The sequence below is a fragment of the Gobio gobio genome (assembly GCF_949357685.1).
Source record: "Gobio gobio genome assembly, chromosome: 14".
Classification (NCBI taxonomy): Eukaryota; Metazoa; Chordata; class Actinopteri; order Cypriniformes; family Gobionidae; genus Gobio; species Gobio gobio.
In genome coordinates, this window is record NC_137107.1 from 45,379,440 (window position 1) to 45,404,439 (window position 25,000).

The window sequence follows — 25,000 nt, forward strand, 5'->3', positions numbered from 1 at the left end:
CCATCTATCTGGACTTCTGTCTTTCCATCCATCCATCCATCCATCCATCCATCCATCTATCTATCTAGACTTCTGTCTTTCCATCCATCCATCCATCTGGACTTCTGTCTTTCCATCCATCCATCCATCTATCTGGACTTGTCTTTCCATCCATCCATCCATCTATCTATCTGGACTTCTGTCTTTCCATCCATCTATCAATCTATCTATCTATCTGTCTTTCCCTCCATCCATCTATCTATCTGGACTTTGTCTTTCCATCCATCCATCCATCCATCTATCTAGACTTCTGTCTTTCCATCCATCTATTAATCTATCCATCTATCCGTCTTTCCATCCATCCATCTTTCTATCTGGACTTTGTCTTTCCATCCATCCATCTGGACTTCTGTCTTTCCATCCATCTATCAATCTATCCATCTATCTGTCTTTCCATCCATCCATCTATCCATCTGGACTTCTGTCTTTCCATCCATCCATCCATCCATCCATCCATCCATCCATCCATCCATCCATCCATCCATCCATCCATCCATCCATCCATCCATCCATCCAAATTCAATGGCAATTCTGAATTTAACTATATCAATTCGAATTCAACTCAGTTTCAGGAACTGGAATTTAAAAGCACCTTCTCTTTCAATCTCCTCCTCAGTCTCTCTTTCGACGACTGCAGTAAGCTGATCTTCCCGCTCTCCGTCTTCTCCTCCTTGTCTTCTTTCTTCCTCTCATCTTTCGCAGGCTCGTCCTTCGCTCCTCTCTCTGTGTGGGGCTCTGGCTCCTCATATTTTACATTCTCTGTCTCTTTGGTATTGCGTGTGAGGCCCCTGTCGGCCCCCGGGGGCCCTTGATTGAAACTGTTCGTCTGGTGTTTGGGATGCTGATGCCAGCGGCGGTTCTGGCTGTAGCCGTGATGCGGCCCGCCCTGCCGCCCGCCCTGGCTCTGCTGCCCCGGGTAACCCCGCCCTCCATGCTTAATGCCGGCACCTGATTGGTGCTCTGTGTTAGGCTGTTGCATCTGATTGGGCTGCTGTTGCTGTTGCGGTCCCTGCTGCTGCTGCTGAGGATTCTGGGATTTCCCACCAGCCCCTCCTCCAGGCAGGCGCTGCGGCCTCCTAGAACAACAACAAAAACAGCCTGTTATCAACAATGTCAATGAGTGCATCTTGCCCATGCAAACAGTGTCTCATGTGTGGTCTCCAGGGTGTTTTTAGGCAGTTGCTAAGGTGTTCTGGAAGTGTTTTTGTAGTTAAAAGTGAGTTGCTAGGGCATTGTTAGATGATTGCCAGTGTGTATTCGCTAAATAACAGATTAGGTGTTCAAAGCAGTAGTCATACATTATTATGCAGTTGCTAAGGTGTCCAGGATGTTGCCAAGCAGAAGCTAGGATGTTCTGGGTGGTTAAATAAATAAATAAATAAATAAATAATACACAACAAACAAACATAACAATAAATAAATAAAAACAAAAATACACAAATAAATAAATACATGCACACACATTTTAAAAAATAAATACATAAATATAAATAATTACAAATAAATACATTAAAACAAACAAAACAAAAATACATCGAAATACTTTTTTTTTTTTTTAAATAAATTGAATATAATATAAATTCTGAAGTACAATGCAGGTCAAGGAACAATTAATTTTAAGAGCATTCTGGGTGTTTAAGTCAAAATAACCAAATAAACAATAAATAAATTACATAAATAAATAAGTGTAAATAAAACCTATTAACTACTAGTTTTAATAACCGTTCTACTACTATGAGAACAGACATCCACACCACAAATATAACAATAACGACAGAGAGGAACAATATTTTTGGAATCATTTTCAGAACAATTTTCAGCTGATGAACAATAAAAACTGTCAACAGAAAGTCATCATGCGTTGGTGTGGACGTCAATATAGTTATCTTTACACTTATCCTTCTTGGTGTGAACAGGCCTTAAGCCAAAATATGAGCATTAGTAATAGTGATGATTGTCTTAAATACCACTACTAATAACTGCAGTCACACACAGTGCATTTGTGAATGTGTATAATGATTTACAGCAAATGTGAGTCAATATGTAATCACCCAGATCTCCATGTTTGCACCGGGCTGACGGGATGATCTGTCTTCAGCAGCAGAACTCCAGTCATGCAGACCAACACTGGATTATGGCTTTACAAATCACACAAGCCTGTGTGTACATTACATGTGTTTGCACACATACAGACACGCTGACATGTGCTGTCTGCGTCAGCATGCATTGACAGCACTGAATGCGTTAGTACACGCTGTGTGTGTCAATTATTATGTCTGTGTGAACCAATGCTAGCATCACTGACTGCAGTAATCTGAAGAAAAGACAATATTTGGATTCAAGCCATTTACAGATTTCACAAACAAAATGAATACACTTCATCCGAGTTAAGTGCAAATTGGGTTTCAATCGCATGTTTTCAGGCATCACTGTAAGTTAACATATTCGGGATTTTTGGACCAATGGGATTTCACTATGACTAAACAACTTGTACAGCAACATAATGTAAATATAGAATTCAATATATGTATTTAGGCCTAAATCTAAGATTATACAACAGATACGTAGTTCTGGTCCTTAATTCTGATTGGTTGAGCCGCATCGAAGTCGTTGTAAATTACAATACAAACAATCCGTGTGACCTCATTACAACAGTATTACTGCGCCGCTGCGTTTAAATATTAAAATACATATTTTTCTTACGGACAAACCATTTTATGAAAGCAATAATCCCTGTGAAGCTGTGGTTTACAGTGAATTTAGAGCAACTAAGGGGCTTATTGCTTTATTTATGTATTTGAATTGCATATAAAATCTCAAATGATTTGCATTATACAGTTCTAACAAACAAACTAACAAAACAATGTGATTTTTCAGTCACATAATAAAACGGGTAAGAAACGGGTAAGCACTCAAAAAAACATTGCATAAATTATTAAATATTTACATCTATTTGATTTTATTTAAAGAATAATTTTTAAAATGCATTTATTCATGCTTAGAATCAGCATAGATCTGTTAATTTATGAAAATGTAATGTATTAAATGAAAATATGAGCATGGTTAAGATACTGTATCTGTGGAACAAGCAATATTCCATTAGTTCAAATGTATGAGATCAAAAGAAATTGGTATATGGTCAATGACATGAAATGTATTTTTTGTGTCCGAATTCATTATTTTCATATATCAAATTGATCTACAATTTTTCCTTTATAAGAAACCCTTTTCAATTTTTTGGTAATTCAATTGACTTTTTGAGTTGTGGCGTTTGAAAGACCAAAAATGTCAGGTGGTGCGACCGTCCGAACGTACAAGCAGAAAACAAAACTGCAATAGAAAGGTTCATTTTCTCAGTAAAATTCTTAATCAAATAGTTTGGCATGATTTTATGTTAAATTGCTTATAAATGAGGGAAAATAGTGTCAGTCCTATTTCAAAACGATTATTACTTTAAAAACTTTTGTCCGAACAATTTACTTCTCCAAATGTCAGGGAGGGCATAAAGATGCAATTTTATGCAATGTTACTTTAAGAAGACCATGTGACATCTTATGACATCACACAGAAGACCCCAGAGGACCCCTGTGATGCAGTAACAATGTTAGTCACCCTCCCATAAATATGAGATAATTTGACATTTTTGAGTAATAAGGAGGTTGATTCAACTTCTCATGTCAGGTGGTATGACCCCTGGAAAACTTTGAAAATGTGTTATTATAAAAATGTGAATTTGATTTAAAAAAAAAAAAAAAATGTATGTATAACTTGAGCATATGGTCAATCATTTGTATAGGTGTCCAAGTTAATGCCTGTTAGATTTGAATTGAGTTTGAAATGTCAGGTGGTGCGACCAGCAAATTCACACTTAAAAGTATAATTTCCCACTGCAATTGCAAAATAAAGTAAGAAATATAACTGTAAACCGTTATATAATGTATACAAATAATTTTTACAGTTAAAAACAAAACATAAAAACTCAAAAGAAAAGAAAATTGGGTGCTTGAACACATAGAAAAGTGTGTTTATATGAATTGGACTAAAAGGGCAATACATAAAGAAATGGAAAGGGAATTTATCATGGGACATGCATTTTAGACACTACAATGATTCATATGTATATTGTATATGTATATTATTTTCAATGAATATACGGTCGCACCACCTGACATGATTTTCTGGGTGGTAAAATCAGAAATCTTGTTTAATAATGAATTAATGCTGTCTTAAAAGCTGTAAAACCAATATGAATCAACACCATACATTTTTTGGACAAAAAAAAAAAGCATTTTAAAACAGTTTTGCTTAAAATTATAATTTTTTTATTTGTCATTGAGCCATTAAATGATGACAAATATGAACCTGATTACTGTGTATTTGTGTATAGGACTATTACAGACATCTTACCCATGTATATGACAAATATTCCTCACATTAAGTTTATTAGTTTATGTTAAAACTGTAATCCAAATGGATGGACATTTCCTATGCAATTCAAATACATAAATCCTAAGATTATAGCAATAAAGAAATTAAAGTCTAGAAACCAAAATCTAGACTTCTAGCAATAAAGAAATGAGTGTTTTGCAGGCGGTTCTTAGCATGCCAGCACTGTTGTGCACCGTCTCCCAGTGTCAGTAACGTAGGATGAAGGAACAAGGTCAATAATAATACAGCTTCTCTGAAGAGTAAACAAGCGTCCAGAGGCCTGAAGAGAACACAATGCCCATCTCAAATCTACAACATCAGCTGACACTTCAAAGCCCAACGTCTTTACTAGTGACCGTTGACACACGTAACCTCTGAGCGCCTGTGAAACACAGTACTCTGTGCCCTTTAAAACACTCACACACACACACACACGGGAATCTCCTCGCTGCGAGGACAGGCTTCTCGTTTGATTGACAGCTTTAGAGCGAGACGTCCAGGTTAAGGTCATGTTGGACCGTGGTGTTCTGGATTTACGAGGGGTTAATTTTAGGGGAGACACACACCGAGTGTGCTGAATGACAGGTCGAAAATAAGACATCTAGGTGCTGACCGTGACATTCTTTAGACTTTATGTGGGTTAAACCTTGACGTCGCTCCATTGGAACATTTTTGAACACCAATCAGGCATAACATAATGACCACCTTCCTAATATTGTGTTGGTCACCCTTTTGCTGCCAAAAGAGCCCTGACCCACTAGTCCAAAACCTTGCTCTATATATTAAATCAACTTACATTGTATTCAAGATACACATTTTTATCCGTTCATGCATTCCCTGGGAAACAAACCCAAGACCTTTGTGTTGCTAGTGTCATGATCTACTGTTTGAGATGCAGGTAAGCAGATATAATCTGATAATATCAGACATGATCTTTTCATTTGTCAAAATCTATTAAAAAGCTCTGCAACAGTTTCAAAGTCCGTCCAGCGGGAGTTCTGCTCTATATCAGTGTCACTGTTTCTGAACTCCTGAAACGCCTCCATTGTAGTCTTGAGTTTCTTCCAGGAACCAACACGTCACAATATTCCTGGTTGAGTTAGTTAGTAGTGCGTTGAAACTGACGGTTATGGTAAGGGGTGGGACATTTCCCAAACACACTTGAGCAGTTGACCAATCACAACACAGTGCTCTAGCCGACCAATTAGAGCACACTGAGCTTTTCAGGAGGAGGGGCTTCATAGAGACAGGAACTAAACAGAGCGTTACTGACAGACTGGGAAGAGAGGAGCTGCAACAATGACAAAATGAGAAAAATTATGTGTTTATGAACATTCAAACATGAAAACCTGTGTGTGTGTGTGTGTGTGTGTGTGTGTGTGTGTGTGTAAAAGAGAGAGAGACACACACACACACACACACACACACACACCGAGAGACACTTCAGTGTTTTAAGCAGAGCAAGAGCCAGATTCTATGGTGTCCACACCCAACCCTTCCCTCATTCACACAGAACACACACACACCACAATACAACAAAAAGTTATGAGAAAACCACTTACATAACAGAAACATAATGTGTTTGCTTTACACAAGATAAACCCTGACGGACAGGTCTGTCACTGATGGGAATCACGCCTGCTCCTCTGAAGTTTTTTCTGAAGCCAGATTTTAATTCATACAAATGAGAATAAGACTGAGGAAGAGAAGTTCAGTGCAAATCTGCTGATCAAAAATCAAAAAGCACATCCTTGCAAAAAGATGCGAAAATTATGACATACTGAGCAAACTGAATCTCTGCATTTGGCCAAATGAAACCAACACTTTTCCATCGCAGAATACACACTAAATCTCCAGATCAAGATCCTAAAAGCATCGGCCTCCATTTCTGTGTTTTCAGGTAATGTCTAGTAGTGGTTGACACGACATATCAGCCAATATTAATTTTTTTTATAACTAATGAATAAATTAATTTAATGTGCATTAACCAAATTAATATAAATATCAAAATATGCTTTATTTCAACATTGGCCATCAAATAATCAGTCAACCACTAATGTCTAGCACTCCTTTCAATCCACCAGATCTTCTCACACCATTCCCATAATAAGCTTCATTAACATTCCCTCATACCCGCCACCTTAATGCCTTTTCCCATTACCAGACGTATGGAGATACTATATAGGTTAATGATGACTCAACAGAAGTGAGAGGAGGATGAGAACATACTGTACAGTGATCAGGATGTGTTGTGCAAGCAGAATAAAGTGAACAGGATCTCGAGAACACAATTCCAGGCTAGTCAGAAGAAGATGGTTAGTTTGAATCCCAAGAGGGGGTTGGATCCCACAAGCAAGACCGGTTTTCAGGAGCCAAGTTTGTAAGTGGAAGGACAAGAGAAGAGAGGATTCAGGAGAGCTGCTTGGAGCCGGACCCGTTTGAGACACTGACCTGGACACTTGCCGCTTCCCCTCGGCCGGTAGCAGCACCGTCAGATCGTCCTGGGGCAGATCGGAGCGGCTATGGGTACGACAGGGAGATGATGTGTGAATGTGGATGAGAGGGGGAAAAAACGAGGAGGAAATGGAACACAAGAAGACACGAGAGAACTAAAAGAAACAGGAAGAACAAAAGGAAGAGGAGGAGATGGAGCAGTAAAATCTAAGACAAAAATGTAAGAATACATGATTGGGACAGTTATTAAATCTACTTGGGAGGGGAAAAAAAGTATTAATTCAAAAAAATATATTAAAAATGACTGAAATGTTCCAGGAGCTACAGGGTTTAAGGGCAACAACTGAATGACCTGACATCTACATAATGCTACAAAAGCCAAAGAAACGTTGCAGTAAATATGAAAAAGACAGGACGGTTTCCACGATGGAAGTTTCTTTAAAATAGGCACAATCGAACACTTTGACTGTGAGTGGCAAGTACAAGAACCCCCTCCCCCCCCCCTCCCCTTCCATCTCTTTTCCATTGTGAAGGTCCACCATCAACTCCTCATCCAGCGGGTGAACAGGGTTTATTCCGCTCTTTGAAGAATTGAATGTTCAAAAATAATTTTCTACTGTCTTTACTGTCACTTTTGACCAAATAATACAAATTAATTACTCAAATAATGCTGAATAAAAGTATCAACTCGAACTCAAACTGTCTTTTATACTAAAACACCCAAGTTTTTTGAGTGTGTGTGAGTTTACATGGATAAACACACACACACACACACACTCTGATGAACTTTTCTTTAGTTGACTGGCTCTTAATAAATCTAAACTACAAGATTCTGTCCACAAAATTAGCTGCATTTCATAAAGATGTTTTTCAATTCAGCAAACTAATCTAGAGAAAGAGAGAAAAAGAAAAGGCAAGAACTGATGCCAACAAACAACATGACCGCAGGGTCCTCTCTGGCAGCAGCAAAGCATTGTGGGTGGCCAACACCAGCAATAACAGGCTGAAAAGCCTCGTGTTAGAGGAGTGGGAGAGAGAGAGAGAGAGAGAGAGAGAGAGAGAGAGAGAGAGAGAGAGAGAGAGAGAGAGAGAGAGAGAGAGAGAGAGAGAGAGAGAGGGATGTGGGAAGAGAATCGTCTTGTGTTGTGAGGTGAATACTGACTCGCACACACATACTCTCGCTCTCTAAAGATTTATTCTCTAGATTGTCTTTACTCCTACTTCTAACTTTTGTAGTCAAAATCCAAGTAAAACATGCAAAAATGTGCCCGTGCAAAACTTGCAAACACGATGCAAAGGTGCTGTGGGTGGTTTTATTAAGTGCTGCAGGGCTCATGTATTTTTGTAGGCACTTTTCAGCACTTCCGGTTCCATCGTCCCGAGGTCAATGGGTTTTTGGTTAAATGCCTGAAATAAGGCCTGTGGTGGACACAACATTTATCATGTTTTATTCGAACACATAAAATACAGCAGTAATACCCACCCTTGTGTGTTTTTAAAGCTTTTACTTGCTAACAAGTGTCTAAATGGGACTACAGAGGTTGTTGGACATTAAACATCAATACACAGAACAGGTAAACTTATTTAAATCACTAGTAGGGTTGGGTATTGTTTGAATTTGAAAGACTCCGCCCCTCAGTGAGCTGTACACAGTCTGCCATGTTGATCTCCTCGCCAGAGCATTTACCAGCAGCAAAGAAAGAAATCTACACTTATTAAAGCTACTAAAGTTATTCAGTCAACAGCAGTGAATGATCTTTTGTTTTTTCATTTTAACAGCATGTATAGCAGAAGGTACTGTACATTACGCTGCTGTCACTTTAATACACAGATCTAATATACACGTGATTTATTTACTCGCTGTTTACGTTCACCCACATAATGTTTACATGAACCTTGTGTGTATTTGAAAGTTTAAGCGCAATAAGACGTGAAAGAGATCTTGGTTTAAAACTCATGGGATATCAGAAGTTTAAGACTGCTATGGCTTTAAAACGCATGCAGATAATAAACTGCAATGTCACGTGAGCATGAGCGGGATAGAGATGATCATCAAAACCAAACAGATGTTTTAGTTTCAGAGGCACGAGCTGTAAAGGCTCCGCCCTCTTCTGGAAAGGGGGCGGGGAGCAGCAGCTCATTTGCATTTACAGATACATGCACAAAAACAGTATGTTTTTCCTTCCACTTAAATGGTATTTTGAAGATTTTTTCATGTTCATATTTCAAATTTATTCAATATTAATTAAAATCAAAATAAATTATAAAGGGGTGTAACGGTACACGTATTCGTAATGAACCGTTTCGGTTCGGTGCACGTGTACCGAACAGTTCTGAATGCAATCTTTAACAGTCGGCTTGTTTTAAGAGCAGAACACACTTCAATCCGAGTTCCCACATGAACATATTAAGTATTCAGTCCATTTTATCATGAAATTCAAACAGTAAAAGCCGTTTGACACTCTTTAAAGTGACGTGACTGAGTAGGCGCGTCAGTTCAAGAGGCCGCGCGCGCGAACGTGATCATCTGTGAGCGCGATCGATCATCTCTTCCTAAAGAATAAACATGAATGAATATCTCTTAAGGTATGTTGAGGATACATTAACACTTACTGTCACGTATCATATGTTGTGTAATCGCGCAATCAGTGTTTCAACCGCGGAAAGATGTCAGTATCAAAACAGCTTGTTAATAATGTCACGCAGCATAACTTTTACCTCAGAAGTCATTCAGACTCCACAGCTGTTAGTTCACTAGAGAAATCAACTCTTTCACTAAATATATGCACTATATTAGCCTATATTAATTCTACTTAACCTGTTAGTGATGTCTTGTTTATTTAATGTATGTTTAAATAAATCTAATGAAAATGACAGCCACTGTGTATAAATGATTATATTTCAACAACGAATTGTATTATTAGATTTAGAAGTTAATGCAAAAACTGCCTTGTGTTTATATGTTTGCGTACTATGTTATTTGAGTGTTGATTATTATATCTAAAAATAAATAGCAACTGAATTTAGGCTAATAGTTTGGGCTCTGTTGTTAACCTTTAATATTATAATGTGCAAGTAAGGGCTCCCTGTATAGTTTACAGCAATATCTTCAATAAACTTTTAGTTAAAATGGTATTAATTTAAGGAAAAACAATTTTCCCACCGTTTTCATGTGACCGTGGTGGTGTATTCGTGTACAGCCTACGTTTAGCTTTATACTTCTGCCGATTGTATTTAGGCTTCAAAATCACCAGTAAAGGCCGCTGACGGACAGGCCCAGTGCATTCTGGGCCGCAGGGAATCTGGGAGCCTTTATTCACACGTAAACCATCTATTCTGTTGCACACGCCCTGTCAAAGCAAAAATCTCAGTGCTGTATAAACGTCCTTGAATACGCCGGCACCACAAAGCACATGAGAAACATCCACTGAAGACATCCAGTCGGACTGGGTTCCACACACAAGGGCATCGGACCGATGACAACCAGAGCTTTTCTGTGCATTAACAAAGCCATGAATAATAGAAGGGTTTTGCTTGGTTTCACCCTCTGCTTTCTCCTTCGCACAAGTTCAGACCAAAATATTTACTTTTTTGCAGTTTCTTAGCAACTGCAAATCGCAACAGAGAAATGTTCCGATGAGGTCAAAGTCAAAACGTGAAAGCAGAAAGGTGGAAGTGGTTTTCTGCATTAACAGTGAAGATTATGAGTAAAGAGCATGCAGATACAGAGCGTTGAGTTTTACTCCAAACACAACACAAACGCACCGGCCCATGCGCTCATTACATTCGACTCGGACACGTGTGGAAAGTGTGAGCTGGTGTGTTTTCTGCTTGAAGAGTCTAACGTCAGCGCTGTGTGTTCAATGCTTTCACTAAACAACTGGAAGAGAGTCGGACGGTAACGCAACGCTCTGAGCGTAAAGGAGAAGGTCATGTCGTGTTGTAAGAGAGTGACTCACCGGCGGTCATTTCTGCGGCGGCGAAACAGTTTTTTAGCGTGTGCGATCTCGGCTTCATTAGGCAGAGGAGGAAAAACCTGCAGACAGAGAGAACAAACCAGAACAGACATGAGAAATGCAACATGTTTTATGCACACACACACAGTATATGCACACACACACAGTATATACACATGCATTCATACATGTGCACCCTAGTTCTATTTGTACAAAATGGCTTTTTACATTAAAGTAAATGACATAAAATTGTCACATATGACCCAATACTTGACATCTGAGCAATTCAATTCAATCAAAAACAGATGTTTAGAATCAAGTCCCACCCTTCATTATTCATAATATTGTTTCACACGAAAATACGTCATGAATCATTTTGTGCATGTGGCTTCAGAGGTCAGTCTGCGGTGTGTTCTGCTGTATGAACATCATCTACACACACACACACACACACACACACACACACACACACACACACACACACACACACACACACACACACACACACACACACAAGAGTCACAGCATCTACAGTACCATAAACCCAAGATAAGATAAACTTTTAAAAGATCTCTCTTGGGTACTGCAGGAGGTTAAAACATTTATCGGCCAGATCTGGGAAACAAGTACTGGTGCATGATGGGTAATAAAACCCTAAACTCTGACAACCTTCCATTTCACAGCATAATGGAACATTCTTGAGCTCTGAGCTGCAGTAGCAGTGCGCACACACACACACACACACACACACACACACACACAGTCCAAAGGGTTCCTGTTTCTAACCCTTCTGAGTCTCTGAAGCCAAAACCACTGTATGCTGATTGGCTGTCTCTGATTGGACACAGATGTGGCGGGAGATTAGTGTAATTGGCTGCTTTTCCTTGTCGGCTGGGTAATAAGGGCTTCTAACGCTTAACCCCGCCCCCACACAGAAACACAGCCAAAGTTGGACACAGAAAGTCGCCAGCCATCACGTTTATTACAAAAAACAACTGAAACTTAAGAAAAATACCTCCGGATGCATTCATAATGATAAATAGATCACGTCAAAGATCTGGCTGGACCTTGACTGACCCACACTGAAGTAAGAACTTCATTCAGAAATGAAAATGGTCTTCACTGACTCACTCTCTCGTGTGGTTTTAAACCTGTATGAGTGACTTTCTTCAGCAGAAACACAAATAGTGAATGTTTGGAGAATACTCCGGCCTCTCTTTTACATATAAAGACCAGGCTATCTTAATAAACAACTTAATAAACAACAAATTCTCATACATTCAAAAACTTTACACAAGCTGAAAATAATGAGGATGCATATTTCATTATGCACATTTTGCCAGAAAATTTCTTTACTGTAATGCATCTGGACATTTGTTTCTTCAATATGTTTTTCAACACTGTAACATAATATTTGTAATTTAGTCTTTTTTTTTTATAATACTACCAGTCAAAAGTAGAAATAGTGAAGATTTTTAAATGTCTCTTCTGCTCATCAAGGCTGTGTTTATTTGATTAGTAATATTGTGAAATGTATTACTTATTATTTTCTATGTGAATATATAGTAAAATGTCATTTATTCCTGTGATCAGAGCTGAATTTTCAGCATCATTACTCCAGTCTCACATGATCCTTCAGAAATCATTCAAAAAAAATTTTATCGGCATTGTATATACACTCACCTAAAGGATTATTAGGAACACCTGTTCAATTTCTCATTAATGCAATTATCTAATCAACCAATCACATGGCAGTTGCTTCAATGCATTTAGGGGTGTGGTCCTGGTCAAGACAATCTCCTGAACTCCAAACTGAATGTCAGAATGGGAAAGAAAGGTGATTTAAGCAATTTTCAGCGTGGCATGGTTGTTGGTGCCAGACGGGCCGGTCTGAGTATTTCACATTCTGCTCAGTTACTGGGATTTTCACGCACAACCATTTCTAGGGTTTACAAAGAATGGTGTGAAAAGGGAAAAACATCCAGTATGCGGCAGTCCTGTGGGCGAAAATGCCTTGTTGATGCTAGAGGTCAGAGGAGAATGGGCCGACTGATTCAAGCTGACAGAAGAACAACTTTGACTGAAATAACCACTCGTTACAACCGAGGTATGCAGCAAAGCATTTGTGAAGCCACAACATGCACAACCTTGAGGCGGATGGGCTACAACAGCAGAAGACCCCACCGGGTACCACTCATCTCCACTACAAATAGGAAAAAGAGGCTACAATTTGCACAAGCTCACCAAAATTGGACAGTTGAAGACTGGAAAAATATTGCCTGGTCTGATGAGTCTCGACTTCTGTTGAGACGTTCAGATGGTAGAGTCAGAATTTGGCGTAAACAGAATGAGAACATGGATCCATCATGCCTTGTTACCACTGTGCAGGCTGGTGGTGGTGGTGTAATGGTGTGGGGGATGTTTTCTTGGCACACTTTAGGCCCTTTAGTGCCAATTGGGCATCGTTTAAATGCCACGGCCTACCTGAGCATTGTTTCTGACCATGTCCATCCCTTTATGACCACCATGTGCCCATCCTCTGATGGCTACTTCCAGCAGGATAATGCACCATGTCACAAAGCTCCAATCATTTCAAATTGGTTTCTTGAACATGACAATGAGTTCACTGAACTAAAATGGCCCCCACAGTCACCAGATCTCAACCCAATAGAGCATCTTTGGGATGTGGTGGAACGGGAGCTTCGTGCCCTGGATGTGCATCCCACAAATCTCCATCAACTGCAAGATGCTCTCCTATCAATATGGGCCAACATTTCTAAAGAATGCTTTCAGCACCTTGTTGAATCAATGCCACGTAGAATTAAGGCAGTTCTGAAGGTGAGAGGGGGTCAAACACAGTATTAGTATGGTGTTCCTAATAATCCTTTAGGTGAGTGTATGTGTATGTATTAGGGACGCACCGAATCCAGGATTCGGCCGAATATTGGGCTTTTTGAAGGGGTTTGGTTTCTGCCGAACCTTCAAATTTTTTCCCACTGAACCCTAGGCTTGCACTACGCCCGCTCTGCTGGTCGACGTAATGACGCTGCTGTTGATTACGGGAAGGTGTTTACTAGCTGGACCGTTCAAATGCAGTAGATCTGTGAGAAAGAGAAAATGTGCACGAAAACTCGTGAACAGAAAACATGTGGTTTGGCAGTCCTTTCAATCAAAAGAAGGCGTTCAAGTCGAGCTACATGTTCAATTTGAAATGCCGATTTGTCTCGTGGTGGCAAGGACCCTAAACAATAGACGCTGTAAAAACATTTGCGTATGAAACATCCGAAAGAATACGAGCGGTGTGTGAAGGAATCTACAAACAGCAATTTCAGGTACGGCAAAGGACGGACAGTCATCCTGGCATCCTCTTTTTTACAGTTAAAATAAAATAAAGTACACTGCTGTGGACGTGGTTTACTTCATTAATGTGTTTACTGTGATAATAGACTGAGGATGGGAGTAGGATTCGGCAGAATCTTAACCAGGGGATTCGGTATTTGACCGAACCCCAAAAATCTGGATTCGGTGCATCCCTAATATGTATATGTCTCATATATTAGATAGATATAACTTGCCAGTTGAGCAGTGATTACAATTCAATCGAATACAAATGGCTAAAGACAAGTCCCACCTTACATAATTCAAAAAATATTTTCCACATGCCGAAAATCCTGAATTCAGAGGACAATTGGATATGATGAGTTATTAGATGTGGCTCAGATGTCATATTTAAAAGTGGCCAAAATCAGATACCAAAAAGTCTCATCTAATAAGCTTTTTTTCGTTTACATGCGAGCAACAAGATGTGATCTGTGCCAGATGTGTGTGAAAAACAACAGAACAGAAATGTCAACGCAGACAGAGAGACAACGGAAAGACTTGTGAGGTTACGACTGCCACTTTGGGTTTCGCCCCATCAGAATCCATCAAGTCTGAGTTTCTAAATTCATGAGGAACTTCCTCCGTGGCTGAGAGGCGGATCCTCAAACCTCCATTCATCTTCAGTGTGTGTGTGTGTGTGTGTGGAGCTACTGTTGCAGTCCTGCAGGATGTCACAAGTTGGACGTCTCCGCTCTAATGTTCTCCAGATGATAATCGCAACCACACGAAACACATTCAGACTTCAAAGCACCTAAATATGTCAATATTTACACAAGCGTGAAACCAAGGAAAGCGAGGCACGAGTTTGCCATGATTAAAGTCCTCAATTATTATTCTTGTGCAAAAAAACCCCACATATTTTAAAATACATACAGCCAAAAAAACGTAAGCATCCGAAGAGGTATGCAACGAATAATTATTGCAGAATAAAGGATAGCAGTCGAGCCGCAGGGAGGAGACCTTTGGTTTATTTTAAATAAGGGTTTGTTGTTTTTTTTAATGTTAAACAATACGAATGAATGTGTATGTCCTGTGCACGATGGCTGACAGATCAAAGCCAGTGCGACACACACACACGGTTGGGCACGTCCCCGCTGAGTGTGGCCTTTGACTCCCGGGCTGTAGGATTGTTGGTCAGCGTGCAGACGTGACTGCGGAGGGTGGGACAGCGGGTGATTCGCCCCGCGGCAGGAAACGTATGCATTCCGCCACATTCCAGAGGTCAAAGGTCACAGCGGAATTCATTTTCAGAGAGTGGCTAAAGAGGACTCCTCCCACTATGACCTGATTAGTCTGCACAGAGATACAGTGATGAGGTAATGATGATGTAACAGTGAGAACTCGGCGCTGTGGTTACGGTGTCAATCAAATGTCTACATATTTATCTTCAGTTCTAGTGTGTGATATGAGACGATTCAAAAGACGTTGCATGCATTTCGTTTGACTTTTTGGCAAGCTATACTTTCATGATTTCTATTAGCCACCAAGTATAACACACAAAAAGACTTTCACGTCGAGTCAGTGGAATTGTTCAGATTGGACAGGATGACGCTCCACACACTGGCCCTAGAACTAGTGTTAATTTCGTCAGACGAGACGAGACTAAATATGTTCATCAACAACCTTTTTTTCCCATGATGAGACTGCACCAATGTCCAAAAATGCTGACTAAGACTAAATTAACATGCATTATTGTTGACGAAAAAAGACGAGACTAAAATGTTTTGCATAAAATATAAACGAAGATAAAATCTCTCTTCATCTTCGTCTACAATCATCTCTACTTTTTCATCATGAGATAGATTATTCAGCTGTTCAAAATATTCAGAAAGAGTTTGCGCTGTTGCTCATGTACGGGTCTCTCACTCCTGTTGCTGCCAGCCTGTCCTATCGCGGCGCCGCGCGCGGTCACATGGTTCACGGAGCGCTCAATACTCCTAGCGCTGTGTCAATGGTCAATACATTTGAATGGCTTAACGGACACATAACAGCTTCACTATACAGCTGTTTGCAGCAATTTTTGGAAAACAGTAGCCTACAGCATAGTGTGCATTGATTATTACGTCAACCACATTTACAGTATCACTATACACTCACCTAAAGGATTATTAGGAACACCATACTAATACTGTGTTTGACCCCCTCTCACCTTCAGAACTGCCTTAATTCTACGTGGCATTGATTCAACAAGGTGCTGAAAGCATTCTTTAGAAATGTTGGCCCATATTGATAGGATAGCATCTTGCACTTGATGGAGATTTGTGGGACGCACATCCAGGGCACGAAGCTCCCGTTCCACCACATCCCAAAGATGCTCTATTGGGTTGAGATCTGGTGACTGTGGGGGCCATTTTAGTTCAGTGAACTCATTGTCATGTTCAAGAAACCAATTTGAAATGATTCAAACTTTGTGACATTGTGCATTATCCTGCTGGAAGTAGCCATCAGAGGATGGGCACATGGTGGTCATAAAGGGATGGACATGGTCAGAAACAGTGCTCAGGTAGGCCGTGGCATTTAAACGATGCCCAATTGGCACTAAGGGGCCTAAAGTGTGCCAAGAAAACATCCCCCACACCATTACACCACCACCACCAGCCTGCACAGTGGTAACAAGGCAAGATGGATCCATGTTCTCATTCAGTTTACGCCAAAATCTGACTCTACCATCTGAACGTCTCAACAGAAATCGAGACTCATCAGACCAGGCAACATTTTTCCAGTCTTCAACTGTCCAATTTTGGTGAGCTTGGGCAAATTGTAGCCTCTTTTTTCCTATTTGTAGTGGAGATGAGTGGTACCCGGTGGGGTCTTCTGCTGTTGTAGCCCATCCGCCTCAAGGTTGTGCGTGTTGTGGCTTCACAAATGCTTTGCTGCATACCTCGGTTGTAACGAGTGGTTATTTCAGTCAAAGTTGCTCTTCTATCAGCTTGAATCAGTCGGCCCATTCTCCTCTGACCTCTAGCATCAACAAGGCATTTTCACCCACAGGACTGCCGCATACTGGATGTTTTTCCCTTTTCACACCATTCTTTGTAAACCCTAGAAATGGTTGTGTGTGAAAATCCCAGTAACTGAGCAGATTGTGAAATACTCAGACTGGCCCGTCTGGCACCAACAACCATGCCACGCTCAAGACTGCTTAAATCACCTTTCTTTCCCATTCTGACATTCAGTTTGGAGTTCAGGAGATTGTCTTGACCAGGACCACACCCCTAAATGCATTGAAGCAATTGCCATGTGATTGGTTGATTAGATAATTGCATTAATGAGAAATTGAACAGGTGTTCCTAATAATCCTTTAGGTGAATGTATTATGGAGAGTGGTGGAGATGCAACATAGTTTACATTAATGTTAATGTTTTTATGGTATTTAGCCCTCAGGTATTCCTTACTAATTGGTCACACTCATACTCATTGGTGGTCAAATGTGACCATACACCTTAACTATTTTTTTTAAATAAATAGCCTATATTTTAGTTCAATAACATTTATTGAATATTTTGATGATATCTTTTGGTACTAAATACTATTTGTGCAATAATTATGGTCCGTTAATGACCACTTAAAACATTTGTCTTCTAATATTTTTATTATTTATATTACAATTAGTGTAGTAATTAAAATTCCAATGCAAAGAGGCAAATTAGAGTCATTTTGTGGCTAGAAAAATAAAATGTTCATTTGTAATGCCATTACTGGTGCCTGTATGGCTCTTTAATAAATATACATGTAGTCTAGCTGCTCAAAAAAGTATTAAATAGAAAGCAGATCATAACTGCTTACTTATTTGTGAAATTTTAAAATGTTAATAATAGTGAATAGTAAAGAATGCAAGCAAATATAATGTAACCCCAAATATTTTTAAAATAGAGCTAAAAAGGCAAACTTATTTTCCCTTATATGTACAGTAGGCTATAATATACATATTAATTCATACTGAATCAAGATATTTGTGCCCATCGTCTCATAAGCTAATGCTGATTTTAGGCATCTACGCTGTAAATCAACCAGTTAGCTATGGTGTTGTGGCACATACATTATGCAGGTTATATATATTTTATGCAACTTATTTTGCCACACAATATATTTAGAGTTGTCTTTTGACTAAAACTAGACTAAAATGATGAGACTTTTAGACGACTAAAACTTGACTAAGATACCTTGAGTTGTCTTTTGACTAAAACTAGACTAAAATGATGAGACTTTTAGACGACTAAAACTTGACTAACAAAAAAAGATATGTGAATGACTAAATATGACTAAAACTAACAAGGACATTTGGCACAAGACTAAGACTAAATTAAAAATAGGTGACAAAATTAACACTACCTAGAATCATCACAGCTAACGAGATCGACCCGCATAACCACACAGCTCAACATTCACTCATGCCAAGAGAATGACACCAAATCTTCCCTCGCAGAGAGCACAGGAACTCTCCCTGCCACACATGATATTAGAGGGCTAAGCTGTGGATTAAGACATTAACCTGGAGTGAGTGAGGACGCTGACGAACCGTGACCAAGAGAATATCACATCCTCTGATTTAAACAGTCCGAGCGGAACACATTTCAGAAAGATTAGCCAGAGAGGCTCAACAGGTCTTTAATATTACACTCCAGCAGCTTTAAACCCTGAAATTGAATGTGGAATTGGAAACGGTGAACATACCGCTGGAAACATCTGCGAATAATTCAAACTGCTGATTTCAAATAATTCCTAGGAAAGTGCTTTTACTTGAACCCACTTAGCATTTAAACTAGTCCATAAATTGTCTAGACACCGACCAGGAAACATGTTTACAGTACCTAGCTGATTTCCTGCGCTGTGATTGGCTGTTTGGCCCTTTTTCAGCAGTGCTGGTTCCGGAAGTATTGTTTTCATTAATTATTCCCATAGGGATTTTAAAAGAGTTATAAGCCCTGAACCACGAGGTGAATCACAACACTACACACTTTGATTTGAAGCAAAAAAAGTCGGACAAAGGTACAAGACTGTGAACTTAACGGCTTTAGTGAGAGAAAGAACTACAATCCCATGAAGCATTGCGAAGAGCATAATCGAATTAAAACCTACTAATATATATATATATATATATATATATATATATATATATATATATATATATATATATATATATATATATATATATATATATATATATATATATATATATATATATATATATACTATAATGTATAAAAACATTTTAAGTTAATTACTGAAATATTTGTATATGAATGCATATTTTGCATTAAGAGTGTAGGGATACTCGGTTACGTCATTCACAGTGCTTTATGGGAGTGGGCGGAGCTAAAGAGCTATTTTGGAGCATGTTCTACCCTCTGATTGGTAGAATCTTCTGTAAAGCATCATGGGTAATGTAGTTTTTCCACCAGGAATTCCACTGTTAAACACGATTATTTTAAAAATAAGCTGAAATAATGCAGGCTGACGGCTTCAACAGAAGCAAATACCATCGATTAACAACCTTGTAGCTCACAGTAGGGCTGTCTTTAAAGGTTTATGAGTTATTGTTAAAAAAATCAATTTCCCTATGGAGATAATGAATGGAGTTTTTACTTCTAGAACCCGACTGTTGACCTCTATACTGAGGGTTTGTTCACACTGCACACAAATCTAATTTGGCACAATGTTATTTTAGCTTTTATTTTTGTTTTAATCATATTTTTATATTGTCAGTTTTTTAAGTTTTTCAACTAACAATATATACACTCACCTAAAGGATTATTAGGAACACCATACTAATACTGTGTTTGACCCCCTTTCGCCTTCAGAACTGCCTTAATTCTATGTGGCATTGATTCAACAAGGTGCTGAAAGCATTCTTTAGAATTGTGGGATGCACATCCAGGGCACGAAGCTCCCGTTCCACCACATCCCAAAGATGCTCTATTGGGTTGAGATCTGGTTGAGTACAGTGAACTCATTGTCATGTTCAAGAAACCAATTTGAAATGATTCGAGCTTTGTGACATGGTGCATTATCCTGCTGGAAGTAGCCATCAGAGGATGGGGACATGGTGGTCATAAAGGGATGGACATGGTCAGAAACAATGCTCAGGTAGGCCGTGGCATTTAAATGATGCCCAATTGGCACTAAGGGGCCTAAAGTGTGCCAAGAAAACATCCCCCACACCATTACACCACCACCACCAGCCTGCACAGTGGTAACAAGGCATGATGGATTCATGTTCTCATTCTGTTTACGCCAAAATCTGACTCTACCATCTGAATGTCTCAACAGAAATCGAGACTCATCAGACCAGGCAACATTTTTCCAGTCTTCAACTGTCCAATTTTGGTGAGCTTGTGCAAATTGTAGCCTCCGGTGGGGTCTTCTGCTGTTGTAGCCCATCTGCCTCAAGGCTGTGCGTGTTGTGGCTTCACAAATGCTTTGCTGCTTCCCTCGGTTGTAACGAGTGGTTATTTCAGTCAAAGTTGCTCTTCTATCAGCTTGAATCAGTCGGCCCATTCTCCTCTGACCTCTAGCATCAACAAGGCATTTTCGCCCACAGGACTGCCGCATACTGGATGTTTTTCCCTTTTCACACCATTCTTTGTAAACTCTAGAAATGGTTGTGTGTGAAAATCCCAGAAACTGAGCAGATTGTGAAATACTCAGACTGGCCCGTCTGGCACCAACAACCATGCCATGGTCATAATTGCTTAAATCACCTTTCTTTCCCATTCTGACATTCAGTTTGGAGTTCAGGAGATTGTCTTGACCAGGACCACACCCCTAAATGCATTGAAGCAACTGCCACGTGATTGGTTGATTAGATAATTGCATTAATGAGAAATTGAACAGGTGTTCCTAATAATCCTTTAGGTGAGTGTATATATCATATATCAGCTATATCAGTGTATATTTCAGCTTTATTTCAATTAACTGACATATTTTTAGTTAATGATAATAATCCTGATTTAGCAACAGAAACTTAATTCCATGCAATTTCTTTTGCCATTGAGACAACCAAAACATAAATGGATATAATGCACGGATACACCAAAAATATCTGATATTTGCAGGCTGTCTGAACAAAGCCAGAGCGTCCTGTGTGAGATCTGCTCATATGATCCTGTGATTCTAAACTTAGCGTTTACTGGACAGACACAGTTCTTTGTCTGCATCACTATTGCAGGATGACTGAAACCGTCACCTCTGGTATTAACGTGACCCTTTTCCTGTTCACGAGTCAGTGTCACCACATTCCGGATGATGATGCGGAATTCCAAGAGGGAAAGTGACACAGGAATTCCTGCACCGCTAGCGGGGTGGAATGAGGAAGACAATGAGCCATCAGTCAAAGTGCCGAACACTTGGCATGCGACCATGACCAGAAAGAGAGAGAGAGAAAATGGACACCTTCCAATCGAAGCATATTAACTGTGCACACATGCAGTACACAATGAAAGGTTCCCAAAGAAAGAGAAACGGAGGGAATGAGAAACAGGGTTCCCCCACCTTTTGACCAATGCATTTCCATGACTTTTTCCAGTCTTTCATGATTACTGGACAGTGTTGTTATCATTAAATAAAACTACAATTATGAAAAATATAATAGCTGAAATAAATATAAATATTACATGGAACATTTGTACTTATTTTCTTCTAATTAGTTGCAAAGAAAACATTTCTAATTTTAGTTTAAGTTTAAGTAAAATTAAGACTAAAACTGAACTAAAAAGAAACTACAGGGAGTGCAGAATTATTAGGCACGTTGATTTTCTGATCATATTTTTTTTCCAGGCACATTTGACCAATTCCAAACCACAGTAATCCTAATAACTACTATTGATTTAGTATTTAATAATGTATAAGTGATATATAATTGTTCATGAAGGCTGGAAATGAAAATCACCTTATATTCAGGTGTGCAGAATTATTAGGCATGTTTTCTTTTACAGATAAATTGAGCCAAAAAAGAGATTTTCATTTCCAGCCTTCATGAACAATTATATATCATTTATACATTATTAAATACTAAATCAATAGTAGTTATTAGGATTACTGTGGTTTGGAATTGGTCAAATGTGCCTGGAAAAAAAATATGATCAGAAAATCAACGTGCCTAATAATTCTGCACTCCCTGTAGAAAAATAGAATAATAGAAAAAAAAAATAGAATAAAAAAAAAGGTCAATAGCACAAAATTAAAATCAATGTTCACAGAGTGGCTAACGAGGACTCCTCCCACTCAATCCTGATTGGTCTGCACAGAGATACAGTGCTGAGGTAATGATGATGTAACAGTGAGAACTCAGTGTTGTGGTTACGGTGTGTCAATCAAATGTCTACTCCACATATCATGTAACCCCATAATGAAAGACACATACAGTCAGGTCCATAAATATTGGGACATCGACACAATTCTAATCTTTTTGGCTCTATACACCACCACAATGGATTTGAAATGAAACGACCAATATCTGCTTTAACTGCAGACTTTTAGCTTTAATTTGAGGGTATTTACATCCAAATCAAGTGAACGGTGTAGGAATTACAGTAGTTTGTATAGGTGCCTCCCACTTTTTAAGGGACCAAAAGTAATGGGACAGATTAACAATCATAAATCAAACTTTCACTTTTTAATACTTGGTTGCAAATCCTTTGCAGTCAATTACAGCCTGAAGTCTGGAACGCATAGACATCACCAGACGCTGGGTTTCATCCCTGGTGATGCTCTGCCAGGCCTCTACTGCAACAGTCTTCAGTTCCTGCTTGTTCTTGGGGCATTTTCCCTTCAGTCTTGTCTTCAGCAAGTGAAATGCATGTTCAATCGGATTCAGGTCAGGTGATTGACTTGGCCATTGCATAACATTCCACTTCTTTCCCTTAAAAAACTCTTTGGTTGCTTTCGCAGTATGCTTCGGGTCATTGTCCATCTGCTCTGTGAAGCGCCGTCCAATGAGTTCTGAAGCATTTGGCTGAATATGAGCAGATAATATTGCCCGAAACACTTCAGAATTCATCCTGCTGCTTTTGTCAGCAGTCACATCATCAATAAATACAAGAGAACCAGTTCCATTGGCAGCCATACATGCCCACGCCATGACTCTACCACCACCATGCTTCACTGATGAGGTGGTATGCTTTGGATCATGAGCAGTTCCTTTCCTTCTCCATACTCTTCTCTTCCCAGCACTCTGGTACAAGTTGATCTTGGTCTCATCGGTCCATAGGATGTTGTTCCAGAACTGTGAAGGCTTTTTTAGATGTTGTTTGGCAAACTCTAATCTGGCCTTCCTGCTTTTGAGGCTCACCAATGGTTTTCCTATCTCTCTGATGGGTTTGTTTTGTTTTTTCAGCCTAATGATGGCTTGCTTCACTGATAGTGACAGCTCTTTGGATCTCATATTGAGAGTTGACAGCAACAGTTTCCAAATGCAAATAACACACTTGAAATGAACTCTGAACCTTTTATCTGCTACTTGTAAATGGGATAATGAGGGAATAACACACACCTGGCCATGGAACAACTGAGCAGGCAATTGTCCCATTACTTTTGGTCCCTTAAAAAGTGGGAGGCACATATACAAACTACTGTAATTCCTACACCGTTCACCTGATTTGGATGTAAATACCCTCAAATTAAAGCTAAAAGTCTGCAGCTAAAGCACATCTTGTTCGTTTGATTTCAAATCCATTGTGGAGGTGTATAGAGCCAAAAAGATTAGAATTGTGTCGATGTCCCAATATTTATGGACCTGACTGTCCTTAAAATATTTACTTATATTTATATTTATTCATACTACTCAAATACTGTAAATATGTTCATAATCTGTAAATGTTCATTCTGACTAAACATAACTGTGACCTTATATTTTTAATACCATTTTTTTTATTCTTAGAATTTGTATTACTAATGTTCTTGTTGTATTTGTATTATATGTGCACTGGAAGCTTCAGCACCAAGACAAATTCCTTGTGTGTGCAAGCACACTTGGCAATAAAGCTTTTTCTGATTCTGATTTCTAATTCTGATTCTAATAAAGACTTGGTATACCAGGGAGTTGCTATGCTGTTGCTAGGCAGTTCTGGTTTGTCACCAGTGAGTTACTATGCAGTTGATAGGCTGTTCAGATTGGTCACCATGGAGTTACTTTGTGATTGCTAGGCAGTATTGGTTTGTCACAAGGGATTCTCTATGCAATTGCCAGCTGTTCTGGTTGATCACAAATACCATGCATTTGTAAAATTGTTCTGCTTGGTCACCAGGGAGTTGCTATGCAGTTGCTTGGCTGTTCTGCTTGGTCACCAGGGAGTTGCTATGCAGTTTATTGGCTGTTCTGCTCGGTCACCAGGGAGTTGCTATGCAATTTATTGGCTGTTCTGCTTGGTCACCAGGGAGTTGCTATGCAGTTGCTTGGCTGTTCTGCTTGGTCACCAGGGAGTTGCTATGCAGTTTATTGGCTGTTCTGCTTTGTCACCAGAGAGTTGCTATGCAGTTTATTGGCTGTTCTGCTTGGTCACCAGGGAGTTGCTATGCAGTTTATTGGCTGTTCTGCTTGGTCACCAGGGAGTTGCTATGCAGTTTATTGGCTGTTCTGCTTTGTCACCAGGGTGCTAGGCTGTTCTGCTTGGTCACCAGTGATTTGCTATGCAATTGCCAGGCTGTTCTGCTTGGTCACCAGGGAGTTGCTGTGCAGTTTCTTGGCTGTTCTGGTTGATCACAAAAACTATGCATTTGTTATATTGTTCTGCTTGGTCACAATG

The 25,000-nt window shown here is 39.4% G+C and overlaps 1 protein-coding gene across 4 annotated transcripts in view; it reads right to left on the minus strand.

The window, feature by feature from the left end:
* ctif (CBP80/20-dependent translation initiation factor) overlaps positions 1-25,000 on the minus strand; it is a 111,770-nt gene that overhangs the window by 26,967 nt on the left and 59,803 nt on the right. For 2 of the 4 annotated variants that reach the window (XM_079834074.1, XM_079834075.1), the window contains 3 exons: positions 10,881-10,957; positions 6,919-6,987; positions 632-1,115 (listed from right to left, as the gene is read on the minus strand). In XM_079834074.1, coding sequence (XP_079690200.1) covers positions 632-1,115; positions 6,919-6,987; positions 10,881-10,957 — 630 coding nt within the window. The remainder of the gene's footprint in view (positions 1-631; positions 1,116-6,918; positions 6,988-10,880; positions 10,958-25,000) is intronic. The other 2 variants (XM_079834076.1, XM_079834077.1) reach the window with 1 other exon arrangement.